The sequence below is a fragment of the Ostrinia furnacalis genome, unplaced genomic scaffold, assembly GCF_004193835.3.
Source record: "Ostrinia furnacalis isolate ACB-3 unplaced genomic scaffold, ASM419383v2 OfSCF6976, whole genome shotgun sequence".
Taxonomy (NCBI): domain Eukaryota; kingdom Metazoa; phylum Arthropoda; class Insecta; order Lepidoptera; family Crambidae; genus Ostrinia; species Ostrinia furnacalis.
In genome coordinates this window covers 229,093-251,828 of record NW_021137215.1, presented here as the reverse complement: position 1 = coordinate 251,828, position 22,736 = coordinate 229,093, and the positions used below count along the sequence as shown (strand labels likewise).

At 41.1% G+C, this 22,736-nt stretch overlaps 2 protein-coding genes across 2 annotated transcripts; one reads left to right on the top strand and one right to left on the bottom strand.

Annotated features, from left to right (window-relative positions):
* Positions 1-10,346: 10,346 nt before the first annotated feature.
* On the top strand, positions 10,347-11,127 carry Sem1 (Suppressor of exocyst mutations 1). Its single transcript, XM_028318673.1, has 3 exons — positions 10,347-10,516; positions 10,594-10,690; positions 11,022-11,127. Exons 1-3 carry the CDS (start codon positions 10,444-10,446, stop codon positions 11,059-11,061), a joined length of 210 nt encoding a protein of 69 aa, XP_028174474.1. The 5' UTR covers positions 10,347-10,443; the 3' UTR covers positions 11,062-11,127.
* A 1,098-nt stretch (positions 11,128-12,225) lies between these two features.
* On the bottom strand, positions 12,226-21,777 carry LOC114363066 (importin subunit alpha-1-like). The gene is made up of 8 exons (XM_028318672.1): positions 21,738-21,777; positions 20,846-20,937; positions 19,243-19,421; positions 17,167-17,278; positions 15,719-15,800; positions 15,181-15,352; positions 14,470-14,571; positions 12,226-12,383 (listed from the first exon to the last, which is right to left on the bottom strand). The coding sequence occupies exons 2-8, from the start codon at positions 20,922-20,924 to the stop codon at positions 12,252-12,254; spliced, it is 858 nt and encodes a 285-aa protein (XP_028174473.1). The 5' UTR covers positions 20,925-20,937; positions 21,738-21,777; the 3' UTR covers positions 12,226-12,251.
* Between the last annotated feature and the right edge of the window lie 959 nt (positions 21,778-22,736).

Sequence of the window (22,736 nt, the reverse complement as noted above, 5' to 3'; positions counted from 1 at the left end):
AAAGCACGTTCGTTCGTTTCAGCCAAATGACGTCCACTGCTGGACAAAAATTATTTCCACAACAACCGGTCCTGTGACCTCCCGCTTATTCCATACAGCCTCTGCCAGCTATATTCTTGAAGTCGTCTATCCATCGGATCCTCCATAGTGTAGGACACACACTGAAAACGATTGGGAAGCCTCCCCAACCCGTTTGGCCAGCATGGGGTGCGTAGGCCAAATGAAGAATGTTCACTAATTTGTTTTTTAGCTTTCTGTATTCTCTGTTAAAAATAAAAAATACACGTGAAAGAATTATTTCGATACGTCAATTAGTTTCCAAGATATTGAATTTTAAAAGTGCGGGCGGCGGCCGGCCCGCCATTTTATGCGCGTGACGTCATATTACAACGAATGGCTCATATTTGTATGGGTGGAATCTTGCAAACTGAATTAAGACCCACTTCCAGGCAACCGATTAAGCTGAAATTTCGCAAACACATGTGATTTGGATGACCATGCAATATTATGATGACATGGAGCTGATCTGATGATGGAGCTGGAAGGTGGCCATAGGAACTCTATAATAAAACGACTTAAATGCATCGAGTTTGGGCTCGTTCGTTTTGTATTGATGAGTATTTTAATTCTATATAGTAATCGGGGTCTAATGATGGAGCTGGAAGGTAATTCGCAATAAAACGACACAATCGCATCAAGTTTGGGTTTGGTTCAATTTTAATTTCTGTGATGCGTCTGGGTGTTAATATGTATAATAAGTTTGTATTTACAAAAAAAAATATTTAAGTATGTATAGATCCGTTTTCTAGTGAGCGGACGCTGTGAATGTACGTCACACGGGGTCACGTGACCGTCGGCGGGACTCAATATTTATGCGAACTTTGAATGCCTATAAAATCATAACTACTGGGTATTTTTGAATGAAATAAAAACTAATGTATTTGTAAATGTAAAAGCTTAACTGTAACATAGGTTTCAAGTGATTTTTCATACCTAGTAACATTCTCAATTATCCACTAGTCACAGAGGGGCGTGCTCCTGCAGTGGAAACTGATTTTTTTATACTTAACAAGGCAAGTATTTGACCGCAATCGCACCTGGTATTAAGTGAGATGCAGTTAGGATGGTACATAATAATGTACAGTCACGGAATGAAAAGGTTCGTCAGTTTTCAAATTGATTCCTTCAACGAATCGCGAGCACATATTACCTTTTGAAACTATGTTACAGAATAATCTGGAGTTAGAGAAAATAATCTTTAAGTGTTGCTTAGTAAAGTTCAAAATTATTTAGATCGAAGTTGTTTGATGATTTATCTTGTCAAGAAGATTATTATGATTGATAAACTAAAACCTTCTTGTTGGTTCAACCTGCCATTATTAGGTATTTCTATTAAAAAAAACTACATTTTGTAACATTGCACTGATGGGATAGAAAAATAAACAAGCAAAACCTTATTCGTTAGCAAACGTCATATTTATTTTTAAATGTTAGCAGCACTGTTTCTTGCACTGTAATGTTGGCAGGTTTGACTCTTACAGTACCTACTTATTGCAAGCGAAAACCGACACTAAGGTGACGAACCTTTTCATTCCGCGACTGTACATACCAATCTGCCCTGTAAGTGCCTATTCAATCTCGCCTTGAAACGGCCCGGATTATGTGTGATTGACCTGCTGATGATGATAGGTGGGAGACATATTTTTTGTTTGTTGCAAAACCATTTGGCCATTATAAGATTATAAGAACTTTCGCGTTCCATTTCAACTAAAATAGTAAGACACGGGTCTTAACGCGACGTTTATTAATGAGTTACATTCAACGTCAAACCATGAGTACTTAATGTAACTCATTAATAAACGTCGCGTTAAGATCAGTGCCTTACTACATATTTCATTTGGCCATTCTTCATTGAAAAACTAAAGGGATCGAAGGTCTCCTTTCTGTTGAAAAACCTCTCTTTTCGTCCGATTTTTATTATCCGCTTTGTACTGCTGCTGAAGGGAATTTAGGGATACTACTTTGAAACCCAGGGCCGGATCTACCAAATGGCTTTTAGGCTTCAGCCCAGGGTCCCGTGGATGCAAGGGGCCCCAGCTTAGTCAAGTCAAAGTCAAAAAGTCCCTAAGTGTTAGTAACCCAGGGTTCACTAAACTCACGGTCCGGCCCTGTTGAAACTTGAAACCCATTTTAATCTTGTGTATTTCGTTTCAGGTCCAATGACAATTGAATATTATCCACGCAAGTTATTAATCTTCGCAGTGCGAGTTTTATAATCGGTCAAGCCCGTGTCTTGGCCTGTAGGCCTAGGATGCGCTTTGCGATAAGCTTTTATCGCGCCATGTTATAGACTTAACACGATAAGCCCATACGTTTGTCGTCTAAAACACCGATAAGATTTTGTCACGGCGCGAATCCTAGCCCAGTTGGTCAAGGATCCTGCATGGCTACTCCGAAACGCTGCTGACGTAGTTTCGGGTTCTATCTGTCACGGTCGCACATGCTGGCGTCTCGCTTTGCGTGAGAGGGATGACAACATTCGAAACTTCAGATAACTTCTTCTTCTTCTTTGGTTTATGGCGATGAACTTGCGTTTTTTCGCCAATGAGGGCACACTATTCCGCCAATATCAAATGTGCCAAATTTTTTAACTCTTTCAAACTCAGATAACGTTTTTCTTTTAACTCTGTCCTCGTAAGAGTTGCAGTAAACTAGGAACGGATGTGAGAATTGTCGTAATACAAGAGCTTACGTCGTGATGTCGTGCTCTGCGTACAAAAAACTGCACGCAGGAAGATTTAATGAAGGCTACTGACAACTAGAGATGGGTTTCCACCCGGGTAAAAACCCACATGAGGGTAAAAACCCAATAAAAACCCGTTTCATTCCACCCATGGGTGTTTACACCGGGTGAAAACAAATAACTTTATAATTATTTCAATTGGTATCTTTTATTTTTATTGAATTTTTCTCATTTAAGTTTATTGATTAATAAGTTATAAGTCAAATTTAACACTAATATGCATTTATATCGTGGCCAAATCGTAAAATTGATCACGTTATGATGATGTGACCAATTATTTTATAAAATGGTGTTATTTCAAGAATCGTTGAACCGATTTAGAAGAAATTTAGTAGGAACACAATAATTTGTGATCATGGCAAGGACATGGAGGGGGGGGGAGGGGGGGATTGCCAAAGATGCCAAACTCTCTCTTTGATGACATTACGGTATAAAGTTACAAATAACAACACCAACTACAAAGTACTTCTGCTTAAACATTTGAAATCGAACCGCCCTTCCGCCACTGTAACGCATTGTAACGTTTTTCAAGATCTCCTCTCCCCCCAGATTGCATTACGTAACACTAGAACACCCCCTTAGCAACAAATACCACTTCTCACTTTAAAAAAAACGCTATTTTTGTTTTCACCCACCAGAATGGGTGATAATGGGTAAAAACCGGGTTTTAACCCAATCGGGTGAAATGGGTTTTTACCCACTACCCATCTCTACTGACAACGCCACTCTTGTAGCGGAGTTTTGGGCTGACACTGTGTAGGTTTGTTGGCGACACGACAAGAAGAAGAGCGTACTTAATTAAAGCGGGAGATTGTGGTGTCCCTTGGAGGAGGCTTACGTTCAGCAGAAGTCTTCCAGGGGTTGAAAACACGATGATGACATAATGGCGGTAAATAGGTAGACACTTTTTAGGGTCCCGTAGCCAAATGGCAAAAAAACGGAACCCTTATAGATTCGTCATGTCTGTCTGTCCGTCCGTATGTCACAGCCATTTTTTTCCGAAACTATAAGAGCTATTCTGTTAAAACTGGGTAAGTAAGATGTATTTTGTGAAGCGCATTAATTTTCAAACAAAAATAATAAAAAAAAAACAATACATTTTGTGGGTAACAGTAACAATACATTACTGAAACTCAAAAACTGTTTTTTCATCAAACTCAGACGTGTGGGATAGCCCATAATGAGGTTTCTAATATCATTTTTTTCTAAACTAAATAGTTTGCGTGAGAGACACTTCCAAAGTGATAAAAAGTGATAATTTTAAAATTATCATTACACCCATGACTGTCCGTAAAGCAAAAAATTAGATCTCTTAATGTTACCACGTACTGTGCACACTCTGAGCCCCGATCGTCGATCAATTGAATCAATCTCTAACTCATTGGTTCCCAAACTTATTTGAGACGCGCCCCCTTTCGACCAATGTACAAAAAATTTCGCGCCCTCCTCCAGTCAATATTATTTATTGGTCGTATCGAGCAGTATGGAATAGATCCAGGTTTATTAAACTTGAGTATACAAATGGCCCGCGCCCTCCTTTAAAGGTCTTTGCGCCCCCCTCCGGAATCAATGCTCTAACTAAAGGACGTTCACAAATAGGACTTATCAGAGTAATTAAATAATCATTGCAATCGTTGATAAAGATAATAACGATGTTTATTTATCGACCCCGCTCGTTGAATTCTTGTGATTGTTTTATCGGTAGATAAAAGATATTAAGCAATCTTTACCTAATATTAATCATATACCTATCTTAATATCTATTAGGTACAGAGAGAATCTCGATTTTACCTTCAAATTTGAATAAATCAATGGACATTGATACGAGGGCGGCACTGAAAATTTCGGGAATCAAGGAAGTGAAACAACATTACTATTTAAAAATGTATTTATTGCTTTTTAAAGTATTCTCCGCGAAATTTGACACATTTTTCCATACACGAAACCAATCATTGAAGCAACCATTGCATTCGGAAGTTTGGGTCTCCAAAATGGTCGTTTTGTAGGCTTCCACAGCTTCTTCAGGTGATGAAAATCTCAGACCACGCAATTTATTCTTTAATTTAGGGAAAGTATAGAAATCATTAGGGCTTAGGTCGGGGCTGTACGGCGGATGGACTAATAATTCTATGTTTTCTTGCTCTAAAAACTCTTTTGTTCAGTGCGCGGTGTGAGAACTCGCATTGTCGTGATGGAGGATGATGCGGCGGTTGCAGTTCTCTTTACGGAGTTCAGAAACGACCTGTGGCAAACAAATGCTAGCATACTAATCTGCATTAACCGTTCTTTGTCCCCCAAGAGGAATAGTCGCAACATGGCCGGTTTTGGAGACAAACGTGGCCACCATTTTTTTTGCAACACTCCGTGAACGAACAATTTTTGTTGGCTTTAATTCATTTTCGAACACCCAAACTCGTGACTGGTTTTTTGTTTCGGGTTCGTACGCGTATATCCATGATTCGTCACCTGATACGATGTTGTATACAGCATTTGAGGATCCTGCATGTAATCTCCCGAGAGTTCTGACGCACCAAGTAACGCGAGCCGCTTTTTGCTCTTCACAGAGCGAATGCGGTATCCATCGGGAAAACAACTTTTTTACACCTAATTGTTCATGCAAGATTATTTGTATTTGACTCATGCCAATGTCTAAAGTTGCCTGAATTTCGCGGTATATCACATGTCGATCTTCTTCAATCAGCTTACGCACAGCATCAACGTTTTCTTAGGTGACTGCAGTTTTTGGACGACCTTGACGGGGATCATCACTGAGCTTGACACGTCCACGTTGAAATTCAGGAAACCAGCGATAAATTGTGGTTTTGGATGGGGTTTCATTACCAAATGCAGAAATCATCCGGTCAACACACTGTTTTTGTGTTAAACCACTTCAAAAGTCATAATAAATCATCGCTCTTGAATTTTCTCGAGTCAATTCCATTTTCTCAACGACTAAACAAGTTTGACAAGACCTTGTGATACGACCGAGAATCTTTTTTTAAATAAATAAATGGTATACGATTTTTAAAAACCTGGAGTTTGCAATTAAAAAGATTTTAATATGACTGGAACAGTGGAAATATTCCATTCCCGATACTTTTAGTGCAGCCCTCGTACTAAATCAGTTTTTATTAATGTTAGTAAAGTTGTTAGTGCCCGTTTTCACCATCAATCCCCAATTCTGAAGTGACCCCTATGATAACACAACAGGAATATTATTTTCATAGGGGTCACTTAAAAATTAGGGATTGATGGTGAAAACAGGCAAATAAAACTTATTAAACTTGTACAGTCGACTTCACATCAACACTGGCCTCATAAATACTACTAGTAGAACATAGGTGGTATGAATAATGTAGGATTCTAATGGTGAAATCTGGCTAGCTACCACCATCTTACCTAAGTCGGTCGTCCGGCAGTTAGAGGTAAGATAGCCAGTTCCTCCGTGGTTGAAAATCTCCGTGGAGCGAAATCAAACTAAGCTCAAGACCCAACACAATGGAGGACTGTTGTGGATGCCGTCTGCCCTATCTAGGGGACATAGGACCTTAAGTCAAGTCAGTCTAAGGGTGAAATAATTTTTCAAATCAGTCCAGTAGTTTTGGAGCCTATACAATACAAACAATCAAATCTTTCCTCTTTATAATAATAGTGTAGAAGCAATAGAGAAATAAACAACACAAAAACTGGCTAATTATTAATAATTTTCCAGGGAACCTGTGTATCAGAAAGATGTGTTAATCGAAAGAATTGAATACTACTAGGTGCCTAGCAGTACTGGAACCAAACTGAATGAATAATGCAAAATAATGAATTGACTGTTTTTCCATGGTTCACACAGAAATCATGGTTCTCAATACCAAGTCGTTGCCAAAATAAAAAAAGAAAAAGAAGGTAATAATAGTTAAGTTATTAATAATTACATCTGAGAACAAAGGCACACCATGCACTGTTTACTTTTACAATAATCTATAAAAGAATTTTCTAAAAATTGCGAAGTAAAATTGTGCTAGTTAAGCCTTTAAAAAGGTTTTAAATAAACATGAACATAATTTTTATGCATTTTCTCGTCTGCCACAAGCCTAGTAAATACTACTTAATTTTTATAAATTGAAGAAAAATACCTTGACGATATTTTTTGTTTAATTTGCTATGTTCATTTGTAATTAGAGACGTTTTTAAAATCACGAGCGAACGAGTGAAGTGAAGTGCTTTAATTTTAATAATAACTATTATTTATTTGCTATTTCTTAAATATATTTCACTCACCTGATAGCTAAATATCTCGAAATAGTTTAACACTGGCTAGGCAATTACACAATCAGATTTTAATTAATTTTAATGTAATCAAAACAAACGATCAATTAATTAGGAATACAATTTTGTTTTTTTTGACATGTCAATCAAATTGACAATTTATTTACGATGACAAACAGTTGTGCCAATGTAAGCAAAAAAAAATCGATACCCAAAATCATAATCGATTCAGGGGTGCGACCTCTAAAACGGGCAAAGGAAAAGAAAGCAGAAAGCGCAATGACTTAAAACCACGTGGAGCGGCAAGGTCGAATTTATGTTTTCAACTTGTCAAGCTCGGCGTGATAAATTAATTCTACGGGCCGTTATCGCAGAACTGACACCTTGAAACTCAACTCTATTCCTTCAAGTTAAGGTAACTTTTCCGCTGCGCCCCCATCCCACGCATAGTCGCCAACCCAGGCAATATATCTTAGGCCGTATACTGCCCGTGACAGTTCGTAAACAAACTGGTACTACCGCAACAAAGGCCGACTGTCATTTTGTAGAGCAAAACCACTCCATATTCAAATATAAACTTGAGCCTGACCATTTTCAAATCCACAAATACACATATTACGAATACCGCATCAAATATCAATAGTATCATTCACAAAATACACTATTTTAGACTCAAATAGAACAACTCACCAGAATTTAAGAGCGAGGATCAGAATGTTAACGCAGAGTCATCTGTAATACATCTTGCACATATCGATCACGTCTTGCAGTCTCTCAAAAACACTAATAAAAAAAAGGAAGAGGTTAGCACCAAAATACTAGAGATTTTACACTTGTTCGACACACTTCACTGGGCTAAGTTTAGTGAATACAGTGTAGAGTACGCGGACGTTTCCAACCAGTGATGTATGGATGATAAATGATTCACAATCAAAATAAAAATAGTCTGCCAGACGCACTGTCGACCGCCGCGCCACTGTCTGTCTGCCCTGCTGTCAATATTCGTCAAAATGAAAATGGCGACAAGCACGACAGAATACGATCAGCGGCGGCCTGGCTGGTAAAGCTGTCCCTTTCAGCTTCACACAACAGAGAGGGACAGCGCAACAGCGTGTTGTCTTCAGTCTGACCGGACTGATTTGTGATGTCACACCCAGCGGCGTAACGTTTTGCGTAATTACACCTCCAAGATAGCTTGTAAACTTGTTTTAATAACGTTAATTTACGATCGTTTCGTCCACTAGGTCGTAATACGAAAGTGTCGGTCATGGCATAGGTTAATTATAGTGGTATGCCACATTAAATCTGTGTAATAGTCTCTGCGCATGCTAGGCCCGTCCCACCACTCAATATCCGTCGTGCGAGCGCCTCCTACTTCTTTTTATTTTATTCAGTGCTTTTCAGATGTACGTCTTGACTGCATTAATACTACAGTCGCATTGCAGTTTGTTTAATATTGTAGGTCCTACCTTTTTAGATAGCTTTTTTGCAGCTATTGCATTTGTTTGATTTATTAATTACCGTGTTAGTGAAGCACATAAATTGTTTGTGCTAGACAGTTTGTAATAGTATCCCAATCTTATCTTGAGAAATAAGAAATATTGGCAAGGCACTACATTCTATCGTTTTATTGACTGTTTCTATTGGGAGTCTACACAAATTTACGACAGTGTACAGCAAACATGGGTCACAGGACAGGAGTAGGCAGGACATAACTTAATTGATCCTCAGTTGATTGAAATAAACTTTTTCTCAATTTATAAGGAGTGATTGTATGTCTTAACGGTCCCCTCTCGTACTAACAAAACATCTGTTTTTAAAAGTTAAATCAGTCCAAAATAAACGAAGGGAATAAATTGACCCCTCAAAATAGATTGACCCAAAGAGATATTGAACCCAGAACATTTTTTGGTAGAAGATAAACGTTTGGGACAATGGATCGGAAAAAAGATCTTTCCACAAACGTAAAATCTTATCCGCAATCATTATTTTATCATCATAGGACATTTTTATCTCAAGATTTAGTAAACTGATAGGTCTGAACCTAAGTAAGCATTCTTCCAGCAATATTATCAAGAGCAGACAAAGTTGTAAAACCTTCTAATACAATCTTGACTATTTGTATGATTAACACCTAAGCAGCGAGCACGAATAAACATAGAAAATTATCAGAATCCAAACCCTAGACAAGATACTTGAAAAGCAAGTGAACCAAGATGGGTAATGGTTATATACTTATACCTTACCTACCTACCTAACTGCTAGTTTCAATCTTAGCATGAAAGTGCTTTCTTCAAATGAGATATTCCAAAATCAGTACCTACTCCTCCTACAGATACAGAATAGGATCTGTGTCTATCATTCACTAAGTAGTTCGAACAGCACAATAATTTTAGTCCTAAAAAATGACTACTTTTAAACGAGCCAATTCTCATTAATTCGAAATCCGAATTTAGTATCCGAAATATTGCTAGGCAGGCACATTATTAGTTTCTGCTAGGCACAAAAAATTACTCAATCAAAAATTTCCCACGCATGTCAACATTGTCGTGTTTTTAATAACTTGCATTGAGTCATGGGGTTATTAACTTGCATCGGTACAAAATTAATGTAAAAATAAATGATGTCAGCATCGTTTCAGCCCACATCTACTACCCACAATTGAGTTGTTATTGTTTGTTGTTGTTGTTGTTGTTGTTGTTGTTGTTGTTGAGACTTTTCTTGCTGCGCGTTTTGAGTTTAGAAAACAGCAGATAAACTATAGAAAATGATACTGTATTTTTCTACATAAAAAAATGGATAATCGGCAAGTTTACACCATTTCAGAAATAATAGTACCTATTGATTTTCAGACGGTCGAATTAATATTGTTAACTTATAATAATGAAATCAAATAAAAAAATATAAGTAATAATCAAACTGTGAAGTTTAGTGCGAGGTTGAAAGCCCTAAAAAATCGATACAAACATTATTAGATAATCGCCTTAAAATTATGAATTTATTGGTAATCGATTAAAAACAAACATTGCCAACTGTCTAAAAATAATGTTTTACCGCCTCAAAATAATGTAACCGGATGTCGCAATAAACGACTTTAACTTTGCATTTGGGACCCATTTCCAGGCTATAATCAGTTCATTTGTAATTTACAAAAACTTTAGTCAGAATAATTTAAAAATAACGTTCTAAATACCGATATTCGATATTTGGCTCAATAATGCACGGACAGAGCCAGGATTTAAAAACAATAAGCCACTGTGACAGTGACAGCTTGCGTCATGTAGCGTGATTTGTCAAATTTCACTAATTTCAGTGCATCTTTTGTTTTGCGGTGAGCAGTTTTTGAGACCTAAATTAATTTTAAACGTTGAATTAATCTCGAAATGGCTGATAAACAGAAAGTAGATCTTGGACTGCTCGAGGAGGATGATGAATTCGAAGAATTTCCCGCAGAAAGTAAGCAAATTTGCACATTTCATCAATGTCTGGGACACATCTCAATTTTGTACTAATAATTTCCTTTTTCTCAACAGACTGGGGCACAGAAGACGCTGATGACGAAGATGTCTCAGTTTGGGAAGATAATTGGGAGGACGATATCGTCCAAGACGATTTTAACCAACAGTTGAGGTTAGTTTCAGTGAGCAAGATCATACCTAAAAACCCCATTTATCCCCAATCTCATAGGTCTGAGATTATCTCTCTTGACATTGTCTAGTATTGTCCGTAATCTAAATATAAATAACTCAAAAGTGACTGACTGACTGACATAGTGATCTATCAACGGACAGCCCAAACCACTGGACAGATCGGGCTGAAATTTGGCATGCAGGTAGATGTTATGATGTAGGCATCCGCTAAGAAAGGATTTTAAACCACCCCTAAGGATCCACGCGTACGATTTCGCAGGCAGCCGCTAGTAACATATAAATTGTTAATATTATACTTATTTTCATTTCAGGCAGCAACTGGAGAAGCTGAAGGACCAAACTAAGGCTTAAAATTTAGATTAGCATACAAAACTCCTTTAGAAATAAGTTTTTTTTAATAAATTCTGGTAAAACACATTTCTATTTGCAATTGATTTGATCCCATCATTAGTATTAATTGATATTACATTCACAATATTACCGGAGCTACTTGAAATTCAATAAAACATAGAAAAAAGTGTTGTATTTTGTATTGCTTTTTGTATATGCTAGATTTATTTTCAGAAATTATCTAAAATTTAGATTACGATTCTAAATAATCTATTCTGCATTCAGATTTAAATTGATACTACCAATTTCAATATTGTATAGAATTTTGAAAGTTCAACAGTTACAGAAAAAACTATTAATTTTCGGACACTTCAATTTAAATAAATAAAACATAAAATAAGTGAAAATCTTTAATTGATATAAAAATAAAACTTACATACTAACATTATCACATATCAGTCTGTTATTTTGTGTTTTTGTACCTCAATAAAACAGCTTTTTACAAAATAATAAGCAAGAAATATTTCATCTGTTTTAACCTGAGTTTTTAAATTAAAATACTTGGAATGTTTTTAGATAAGTTTTAGCTGTAGGTTAAGTTACAATACATTGACAGTTCTTGCAAAATATGGCAAAATTACAAAGATACTTCACCCTGAATGTTAACTGAAGATTATATCTATGAAGGCACTTATGAAAACATTATACTAAACCTAAGTATTACTTATTAGATCATATTAATAATCAGAAGAATAAAGCCAAGAAAATTCAGTATTTTGGAACCAATTTGAACACTATACTATACATAGTTGAACTTCGTAATATTGTATGTACAGTCAAATGAATCAACAAAATGATGAGTAGTTAACCCAATTGATTTTGATCTACAAATCTATAATACAGGGTTAAAATTGTTATTTTGGTGCAAGTCATCTGTACTGTACCGCAAAATAGATATAGATCGTTTCATCCACGAACACGCGCCCCACCATTCTTCCGCTAATGTTTGAGTGTTATCGGTACACGCCAAATCATCCATGAGTGCACACGCACACTACAATAATGCCGCTCGGATTGCTCGGATCAAACTCCCCGCACCCCGCGCGACCGAGACCAAATATTGGTGGGGCGCGTCTTCATGGATGAAACGATCTATTATACTGTACTACAATAGCATTATGTATTATACTGTATTGGACTAATTATTTATTTTAGAAGTTAAAATTAGGGTTAGGCTCGTTGGTCCCGAACTGATACTCGTCCGCCGTCTTGGCAGGTTGGGCAGAGACATCCTCTTGCTCTGCGAAGTATGTGTCTAGAATGTGCACCACCTTTTTGTAGACCTGTGAAGACAAACAATGTTTAAGTCATCCAATGGTGGAGCGTGCCTAACGCCCGTATTCAGAAACGATGCTTGCTTAAGTGAAGCAGCAAATCGTTGAATAGAGCTTTGTGATTGGTTCGTGTCACCCTGTGCGTCCACGCGCACTGTGAGACCTCAAAGTAATGTTTGTGAATACGGGCGTAAGATGAGCCCTGTATAACCCTTTAAACTAACCAAAGCGTCACTGAGGATCAAGGGACCTTTTTCATCTAAAAAAATATTTTTATTAGCTGCTCCATCGGCCGTCAGTTTTGCGTGCTATGTTTTTTTTTTTATGTGATAGGAGGCAAACGAGCAAACGGATCACCTGATGGTAAGTGATTACCGTCGCCCATAGACACCCGCAGACCCAGGGGCGTTACAGGTGCGTTGCCGGCCTTTAAGGTAAAGATACGCTCTCCTCTTGAAAGCTTGCAGGTCGTATCCGTCCGGAAACACCGCAGACGACAGTCCATTCCACAGTTTGGTTGTACGGGGCAGGAAGTTTCTAGAGAAACGTACTGTTGTGGACTGCCAACCATCTAAGTGATGGGGGTGGAAGTGCTGTCGGGTAGATCGGTGGCGAAAAGTGGCGGCAGGAATAAGTCCGGATAATTCTTCGGAGCACTCCCCGTGATACATGCGATAGAATATGCACAGTGAGGATACATCTCTACGCAGCGCCAAGGGGTCAAGCCGATCCGAAATGTCCTGGCAGTCAACGATTCGAGCTGCTCTCCGTTCAATGCGGTCCAGAGGGAGAAGCTGGTACTGGGGCGCACCTGCCCAAAGATGAGAACAGTATTCCATATGAGGCCGAACCTGCGCCTTGTAAAGTTGCAGACGATGGGCTGGAGTGAAATACCGTCTCGATCTATTGAGCACACCAAGCTTCTTCGAGGCTAATTTAGCCTTACCCTCTAAATGACCACGGAACTGGACTTCGCTCGATATGTCGACACCAAGGATTCCGATATTGGCTGAGGCAGTTAGGGGAGTGCTCTCGAAACAGCGGGATACGACAAACGGCAACTTTTTGGCGGTGAACGCGCAAACTTGTGTCTTTGTAGGGTTAAATTGGACCAAATTGCGTCGACCCCAGTCTGAGACCTCCTTCAAGGAGGTTTCAATGTCGGACACAAGTTTGTTACGGCTCTCAATGACGTTCTCCCGAGAGATATTTGCGCGGCCGGTATAAGTGGCATCAACCGTGCTGTCGTCCGCATAGCAATGAATGCCGCTAATTTGCAGCATATCATTGATATGCAGAAGGAAGAGCGTAGGCGATAGCACACAGCCTTGGGGGACACCAGCTCCGGTACCCTCACTCACTCGGCGAAACACAACACAAGTGCTGCTTCACGCCGGTTTTCTGTGAGGCCGTGGTATCACTCCGGTCGAGCCGGCCCATTCGTGCCGAAGCATGGCTCTCCCACGAAAAACGAAAAATGAAAAACATGTGCCCTGCCCATTGCCATTTCAGCTTGCTAATCCGTCGGACTATGTCAGCGACTTTTATTTTATGGAACCTACTCTGCAGTAGGCCGAAAGGGCAGCAAGGTTCTGGAGTGGAAGCCACGTACCGGAAAGCGCAGTGTAGGACGTCCACCCACAAGGTGGACGGACGACCTCATAAAGGTAGCAGGAAGGCGCTGGATGCAGGCCGCTACCAACTGGTCAATATGGAAATCATTGGGGGAGGCCTATGTTCAGCAGTGGACATCCTGTGATTTTTTTTTATCTCACCTGATGGTACGTGACGATCAGGCCGAAGGTGGAAGCGAGCTTCACCCAGAATCCTCAACCACGGAGGAACTGGCTATCTTACCTCTAACTGCCGGAACACAACAATGCTGTTAACATTGTTGTTATGGCGACAGACTTAGGTAAGATGGTGTTAGCTAGCCAGGCGGACTTAGAACAAGCCCTACCACCAACCAAACCGAACAGAAAAATCTGCCCCCACTGGGAATCGAACCCGGGACTTCTGTATCTGAAGCAGGTGGTCTTACCACTAGACCACAGAGGCGGTTAAATGATGATAATGAAGAGTGATTCCAACTAACCTGTTCATTTTCATGTTGCTGCAAGGTCTCAATCTGGTCAAGAGCACCGATCTCCTCCAGTTTCAAACACAGAGGCTCAACTTGACCGTACTTTACTGCCGCCTGTAACAAAGAAATTATTTATTGTCTGGTCTGCGAGCACGTAGAATTTTGTCCAATGACCCCAAGCTACCCATCCTTATCGCTCGCGCGTAATTATGTTGCTGTCGCGCTCGCACACTCACTGCGGGCGCCCGTCGCACAGTCGCGACAGCAATATAATTACGCGCGAGCGATAAGGATGGGTAGCTTGGGGTCATTGGACAAAATTCTACGTGCTCACAGACCGGGCTTTAGTAATCATCATCATTATCCTACTAATATTATAAAGACGAAAGTTTGGATGTCTGGATGTTTGTTACTCTTTCACGCAAAAACTACTGAATGGATTTTGTTGAAACTTTACAGTATTATTGTTTATAACCCAGAATAACATTTATAGGCTATAATTTATGACGATCTGTGACAAACTAAATTTCGCGCGGGTGAAGCCGCGGGCAAAAGCTAGTCATGTCATAATATAGTCTCCAATGTAGTCCAGGAAAATGCGGATTTGGTGTACACAGTTTATTGTCGAGCCTTTCAGGCACCACAACCCTACCTGTTAATCAATAAGAGCCTGTTAGGCACATTTTATTGTAGGTGGAAGCCTCTCAGGCACCACAAGCCTACCTGCAGCAGGTTCGTCAGTCCATCGAGCACAACCGTCACCGCGCGGTGGTCGGGCGACGCCAAAAGCGCGCAGTAGGGCTCCAGAACACCGGCCGATAGTAACGCGTCCAGTTGCCCTGCACTGCCGCCAAGGCAGAGGTTGGTTATGGCCCATGCTGCCTCTTTCTGGCATCTAGAATTAGAAAAGGATAACTGTATTAAAAAGGAATGGAAAAGGCTATGCTATACGGTGTTTCTTTAAACTTTCAGTGATCGAAACAGAAATGAGGAGATCCGTAAACGAACTAAAGTCGTTGACATAGCACGACGGATTAGCAAGCTGAAGTGGCAGGTCATATAGTACGCAGAACTTGGCCGATAAGGTTCTGGAGTGTAGCAAGAAGGCGCTGGATGCAGGCCGCTACCAACTGGCCGATGTGGAAATCATTGGGGAAGGCCTATGTTCAGCAGTGGACGTCCTGTGGCTAAATCTACATTCGATATAATTCATTCAAATGATAGTGGTACCAAGCTTAGATATTTTATATGATAATCTTACTTGATATCTTCAGAAGCTAACACATGTAGAAGTCTCGGTATAATTCCTTTATCGATCGCTCGCTGTATCTGCTCACTTGTGCCTGAAATTAAGTTTGATATTATAACTACAGATTTTTAGGACTTAAAGGGAACAAAACCCTCTTTTCAACCGACTTCAAAAAAAAGGAGGAGGTTCTCAATTCGACCCGTATGTTTTTTTTCTATGTTTGTTACGCGATAACTCCGCCAATTATGAACCGATTTGAACAAATCTTTTTTCGGCGTATAGGTAATACCTCAAGGGTGGTCCCATTTAAATTTAATAATAGAAAAAACAACCCCCAAGGGTGGAAAATTGGGGATGAACTTTTTTATACGCAATATCTCCGCCGATTATAAATCAATTTGAACGATTATTTTTTTGTTGAATAGGTATTATCAAAAGGGTGGTTTCATGCGAATTTGAAGAAAATATTTCACCCCCAAGGGTGGAAAATTGGGGATGAACTTTTTTATACGCAATATTTTTAATTTTTAGTTTTTTTTTGTGTTCACGCATTTGAAGTCGGTTTTATTTTTTTTTAAAGTTAATTATTTAATTACCATGTTCGTACTTGTTCGGAGAGACCCGGGCCCAATCAAGTACGAACTTTTCATATTAAATTCATACTTGTGTAGAAAAGAGTTCGAGGCTCAAGCTAAATATTCAGAAACATGGCCAAAACTCAACATTATGGAAAACTGGTTCAAAATTAAATTTGGCCTAAACAATCAACAAAATTAAAGTGTGTAAAATTTTGTTATGCCACGAACTGCTTGTAACGCAAGTTAAGTAAAAACTTATTATAGGTCACTCAACGAAAGTTGAGTCGCAGTGATGTTATATTTGAATACAAAATACAAAACACATTCAAGTTCAAATATCGACTACACTATCCTTACACAAAGCTAAGAATGCACTTGTCAGTTTGATTACGCAAAACGTCAGCGCAGACAATGTGTACAGATACAAATCTTTCTTTGTATTGATGGCCTCAACTCTCGTTGAGCGACCTATAAAATCTACTATATAAAAATAAGTCGGATTTTCCTCCCTGACGCTATAACTCCAGAACGCACGAACCCATTTCCACGGTTTTGCATTAGTTGGAAAGGTCTCGGGCTCCGTGAGGTTTATAGCAAAGAAAATTCGGGAAAAGGGGGTAAAACAGGACCCACGCGTACGAAGTCGCGGGCGGCCGCTAGTGTTTTATAGATCGTTTCATCCACGAAGATGCGCCCCACCATTCATCCAATGTTTGAATGTTATCGGTACACGCTAAATGATCCATGAGTGCACACGCACACTACAATAATGCCGCTCGGATTGCTCGGATCAAAATCCCCGCACCCCGCGCGACCGAGACCAAAAAGTGGTGGGGCGCGTCTACAGGATGACACGACATGTAATATATCAGTGTATCTCACCAGCCAGGATGTTGGAAGCGGCCCAGGCTGCCTCCTTCATGAGCGAGGGTTTCCCGCAGCGGAGTAGAGTCAGGATGTGGTCCAAACAGCCCGCGTCTAGGCAGCGGTCCGTCTGGTGGAATAGACAAAGTTTGGTTCAGTTAGGACTGATTTTTCAATCGCTAGCGAGCAGTCATTCGCCCCGCTAGTGATATCAGTGATTCACCCCACTAGTGACCCCAGTGACTCGGCCCGCTTATGACCGCAGTGATTCGCCCCGCCAGTGACCTCAGTGACTCGCCCCGCCACCTAGTGATTTGACTCGCCCCGCTTGGTGACTCGCCGCCTAGTGACTTGACTCGCCCCGTTAGTGACTCGCCTCGTCTCCTAGTGACTTGACTTGCTTCGCCTCCCTCCTTCCTCCTCCTCCCTTCTTGATTCTTTCAAATTTCAATTAAAAAAGTGGTTGATCGAGCAGGCGTTCTATAAAATTGACGAACTGTTTGGAATTTAATTATTATTGACACTGTTACCCACTATTTTTTATTTTGACATTTAATTGACATTAATTCTATTTGTATTATTAATTTATTTGGACATGATGTGTATTTCTTTCTTATTAATACTGCAATTGTTTATTATTAATCCCAACTTCCCAACTAATATTATAAATGCGAAAGTAACTCTGTCTGTCTGTCTGTCTGTTACGCTTTCCCACTTAAACCTCGCAACCGATTTTGATGAAATTTGGCATAGAGATAGTTTGAGTCCCGGGAAAGAACATAGGATAGTTTTTATCCCGGTTTTTGAAACAGGGACGCGCGCGATAAAGTTTTTCTGTGACAGACAAAATTCGACGCGGGCGAAGCCGCGGGCGGAAAGCTAGTAAGAAAATATATTGAAAATTTGACATGTAATGAACATTATGAATAAATTTCTTATTCTTATTCTTATTCCCAGTGACTTGACTCGCCCCGATAGTGACTCGCCTCGCCTCCCAGTGACTTGACTCACCCCGTTAGTGACTCGCCTCCCAGTGACTTGACTCGCCCCGCCTCCTAGTAGTCTTAGTGACTCTACTAGCTAGGACTATAATACTGTTACATTCAAACGTTGTTTGCGATGTGATAATTTGGGAAACGATTTTTGGCCAAACATTAGTAATCCTTATAATACTGTTCCATTCACCTGTCGGTCGGAGCCAGTGAGCATGTTCCCCGCGGCTCTGAGGGCCGGTGTCCTGACGGCCGCTCTGCTAGTGACTCCCCTATAGTGTCTCGCCTGTAGTGTCTCCCCTATAGTGACTCCCCTATAGTGTCTCGCCTGTAGTGACTCCCATATAGTGTCTCGCCTGTAGTGACTCCCCTATAGTGTCTCGCCTGTAGTGTCTCCCCTATAGTGTCTCGCCTGTAGTGACTCCCCTATAGTGTCTCGCCTGTAGTGACTCCCCTATAGTGTCTCTAAATAAATAAATAAAATAAATTCACCTGTCGGTCGGAGCCAGTGAGCATGTTCCCCGCGGCTCTGAGGGCCGGTGTCCTGACGGCCGCTCCGCTAGTGACTCCCCTATAGTGTCTTGCCTCTAGTGTCTCGCCTATAGTGACTCCCCTATAGTGTCTCTAAATCGGACAAAGGCCTCCTCCAAGGTTTTCCACAATGCACGGTCCTGCGCTGCAAAGGAGCGGGCCATGCTCGGAGTTTCCCTGCGTGATCGAATCAGTCTCTAAATAAATAAATAAAATAAAAAATATATTCACCTGTCGGTCGGAGCCTGTGAGCATGTTCCCCGCGGCTCTAAGGGCCGGCGTCCGGACGGCCGGGCTGGCGTGCTGTAGAAGCGAAGGTGTGGCTTGCACTGCTCAATGACTTGACTCGCCACGGCGCCCAGTGACTTAGACTCGCCCGGCTGGTGACTCGCCTCCTAGTGACTTGACTCGCCCCGTTAGTGACTCGCCTCGCCCCGTTAGTGACTCGCCCCAGTGACTCGTCTCGCTAGTGCCTCGCTCCGTTAGCGCCTCGCTCCGCTAGCGACTTCCCCCAGAGACTACTTGACATTGTACACTCGCCCCGCAAGGACTATGATACTGTTACATTCACCTGTCGGTCGGAGCCAGTGAGCATATTCCCCGCGGCTCTGAGGGCCGGTGTCCTGACGGCCGGACTCGCGTGTTGTAGCAATGAGATCAGGCGGTGTAGAAGCGAAGGTGTGGCTTGCACTGCTTCTATGCGCTCGTTGGGACCGTCGGTTAGGTAGGAGAGCGCCCAGCAAGCGTCCGCTGTGACGAAACATGATTGGTTGATTACAAAAATACTTTACAGTTCTCGTTGTAGACAATCAATATCAAAAATTACAAAATAAATGGCCTAATTCACGTATTTTGACAGTCAAGATCGATGACGTTCAGAATTCGTCCTATTGAAAAACAGTTGAAATCCGTTTTCATAAGGGTCATTTTCAATAGAACGATTACTCGATAGGATCGCAACTCAGTGTTTTGTTGTCGTTGAAGTTTTGTTACGGACAGGAAAGAGTCGGGACCCAAAGACCTCGGGAGGACACCGTCAGGTTTTAGTGAGTAGGCCCTGCCTATCTGGCAGGGAGAGCCTTACATAGCCCACTGGTTCCCCCGGGCCAGTGGGTATGCAATTTCATGCATTTCCTGACGAAAAAAAAAAAAGAAAAAAAAAGTATGAACGTCAAGTCGTTCAAGTATAGACTTTCATATTAAACTAGCTTTCCGCCCGCGGCATCGCCGGCGTGGAATTTCGTTTTTTAAATTTTCCTGAATTTTCTTTGCTATAAACCTCACGGAGTCTCGGCCTTTCCAACGAATGCAAAACCGTGGAAATCGGTTCGTGCGTTCTGGAGTTATAGCGTCAGGAAGGAAAACCCGACTTATTTTCAACCGACTTCAAAAAAAGGAGGAGGTTCTCAATTCGACCCGTATGTTTTTTTTTTCTATGTTTGTTACGCGATAACTCCGCCAATTATGAACCGATTTGAACAAATCTTTTTTCGGCGTATAGGTAATACCTCAAGGGTGGTCCCATTTAAATTTAATAATAAAAAAAAACAACCCCCAAGGGTGGAAAATTGGGGATGAACTTTTTTATACGCAATATCTCCGCCGATTATAAACCGATTTGAACGATTATTTTTTTGTTGAATAGGTATTATCAAAAGGGTGGTTTCATGCGAATTTGAAGAAAATATTTCACCCCCAAGGGTGGAAAATTGGGGATGAACTTTTTTATACGCAATATCTCCGCCGATTATAAACCAATTTGAACGATTATTTTTTTGTTGAATAGGTTATTATTTGTGTTCACGCATTTGAAGTCGGTTTTTTTTTTTAAGTTATAATTCTATAGTAGATTACTACTGAAATAGAAAATGAGCACGGCCGGCAGAACAGGGCCTGTGTGTTACATAAATTTTGCTTGAGTGACAATGCGTGCATTGTTCACACAGTGGAAATCAAATGACGTCCACTGCTAAACAAAGGCCTCCCCCAAAGTATTTCCACAACGACCGATCGTGCGCTACCCGCATCCAGGTACCTACTTCCCGCGACGTTCACCAGTCGTCAGTCCACCTAGTAGGAGGCCTGCCCACACTACGTCTTCCAGCCCATTCAAGTACTTTTCTCCCTTTTCTTATACACAATGGAATCAATAGAAATAAAGAAAATTATCTCACCCAACACGTCCTGATCGGAAATCTCCAATAACTCAGAAATATACGGCAGTGCCGGCGCCACCAAATCGAACTTCACCATTGGGTTTTTGTTTCTGCAACAAAATGTTTACTTTTGAATCAGTTCATGAAAGTTATCTCTCAAACTCAAACTATAAAGGCCAATAAAACTTAAAAACCTTAAACTTAAAACAGCATAGTGTGATTTCTTTACGAGAGTCTTTTGTTTATCTAAAATAATAAGTATTGTTCCCTACTTTTATTTCTGTGAATATGGCAAGGATGCAAAGTAACACCCTGTATAATTTAATTTTAAGCTAATTGACTACTAAAACTTGACTCGCCAGGGTACGTAGTGACTTGACTAGCCATGGTACGTAGTGACTTGACTCGCTACGTAGCCCAATGACTTGACTCGCCACGGGCCCAGTGACTTAACTTGCCACGGGCCCAGTGACTTGACTCGCCACGGGCCCAGTGACTTGACTCGCCACGGGTCCAGTGACTGGACTCGCCACGGGCCCAGTGACTTGACTCGCCACGGGCCCAGTGACTTCACTCGCCACGGCGCCCAGCGACTTCGACTGGCCTCGATTGTGACTCACTTCGCCTCCCAGTGACATGACTCACCCCTTTAGTGACTCGCCTCGCCTCCTAGTGACTTGCCTCACCCCCTAGTGACTTGATTAGCCCCGCTAGTGACTCACTTCGCCTCCCAGTGACTTGACTCGCCCCGCTAGTGACTCACTTCGCCTCCTAGTGACTAGCCTCACCCCCTAGTGACTTGATTAGCCCCGCTAGTGACTTGCCTCGAACCCCAGTGACATGACTCACCCCGTTAGTGACTCGCCTCGCCTCCTAGCGACCCGCCTCACCTCCTAGAGACCTCTCTCACCTGCAGAGGTTGCTAAAGGTCCACACAGCGGTCCGAATCTGGGCGAATACGCTGCTGGTGACGCCACGAGCTAGTGACGAGCTTGCAGTGACTCCCCTATAGTGTCTCGCCTGTAGTGACTCCCCTATAGTGCCTCGCCTGTAGTGACTCCCCTATAGTGCCTTGCCTCTTAGTGACCCCGTCTCGCCTCGTAGTGGCCCGCCTCGCCTCCTAGTGACCCGTCTCTCACCTGCAGAGGTTGCTTGCTAAATAGTAGGGAATTTAGTGCAAGAACCCCTCCACTTTGGTATAGAAGGCTCATTTTTGCAACAGCGGTTTTTTGGGTGCTCCTGAGTGGATTTCCGTCCGTAGACATCGGGAGCCCCCCCTGTGGTAGCAGGGGGAGGGGGGGCAAGTTTCCTTCCGCCGCGCTTCACTTTAAGGCCCATATCTTCAAAACTATGGGTATTAGGGCAAGTGTGGTATCATTTTCGGATAATTAAAGGATGGCGAATTCATTTATAGAACAAACTTTTTGTCTTTTCATACAAAAAAATAGAAATATTGAGTAAAATTCACAAAAACCAAAATGTATTTTTTTAAATAAACGTCGTTTACTTTTAAACCACTGGAGATAATCTAATAAAAAAAATATGACCTGAAAGCTACATTTATCAGGATTATAAAAATGGTCATATTTTTTTTATTAGATTATCTCCAGTGGTTTAAAAGTAAACGACGTTTATTTAAAAAAATACCTTTTGGTTTTTGTGAATTTTACTCAACATTTCAATTTTTTTGTATGAAAAGGCAAAAAGTTTGTTCTAGAAATGAATTCGCCATCCTTTAATTATCCGAAAATGATACCACACTTGCCCTAATACCCATAGTTTTGAAGATATGGGCCTTAAAGTGAAGCGCGGCGGAAGGAAACTTGCCCCCCCTCCCCCTGCTACCACAGGGGGAGCTCCCGATGTCTACCGACGGAAATCCACTGAGGAGCACCCAAAGAACCACTGT

Bases quoted from the DNA above. Each gene is read 5' to 3' on its own strand.
- Sem1 (XM_028318673.1), top strand. From the start codon at position 10,444: ATGGCTGATAAACAGAAAGTAGATCTTGGACTGCTCGAGGAGGATGAT. The intron at 10,517-10,593 runs GTAAGCAAATTT...TTTTCTCAACAG, and splicing joins CGAAGAATTTCCCGCAGAAA to ACTGGGGCACAGAAGACGCT. The intron at 10,691-11,021 runs GTTAGTTTCAGT...TTTTCATTTCAG, and splicing joins GATTTTAACCAACAGTTGAG to GCAGCAACTGGAGAAGCTGA.
- LOC114363066 (XM_028318672.1), bottom strand. From the start codon at position 20,924: ATGGTGAAGTTCGATTTGGTGGCGCCGGCACTGCCGTATATTTCTGAG. The intron at 19,422-20,845 runs GTGAGATAATTT...GTTTCGTCACAG, and splicing joins TTCCGATCAGGACGTGTTGG to CGGACGCTTGCTGGGCGCTC. The intron at 14,572-15,180 runs GTAGGCTTGTGG...TCTTTGTTACAG, and splicing joins GACTGACGAACCTGCTGCAG to GCGGCAGTAAAGTACGGTCA.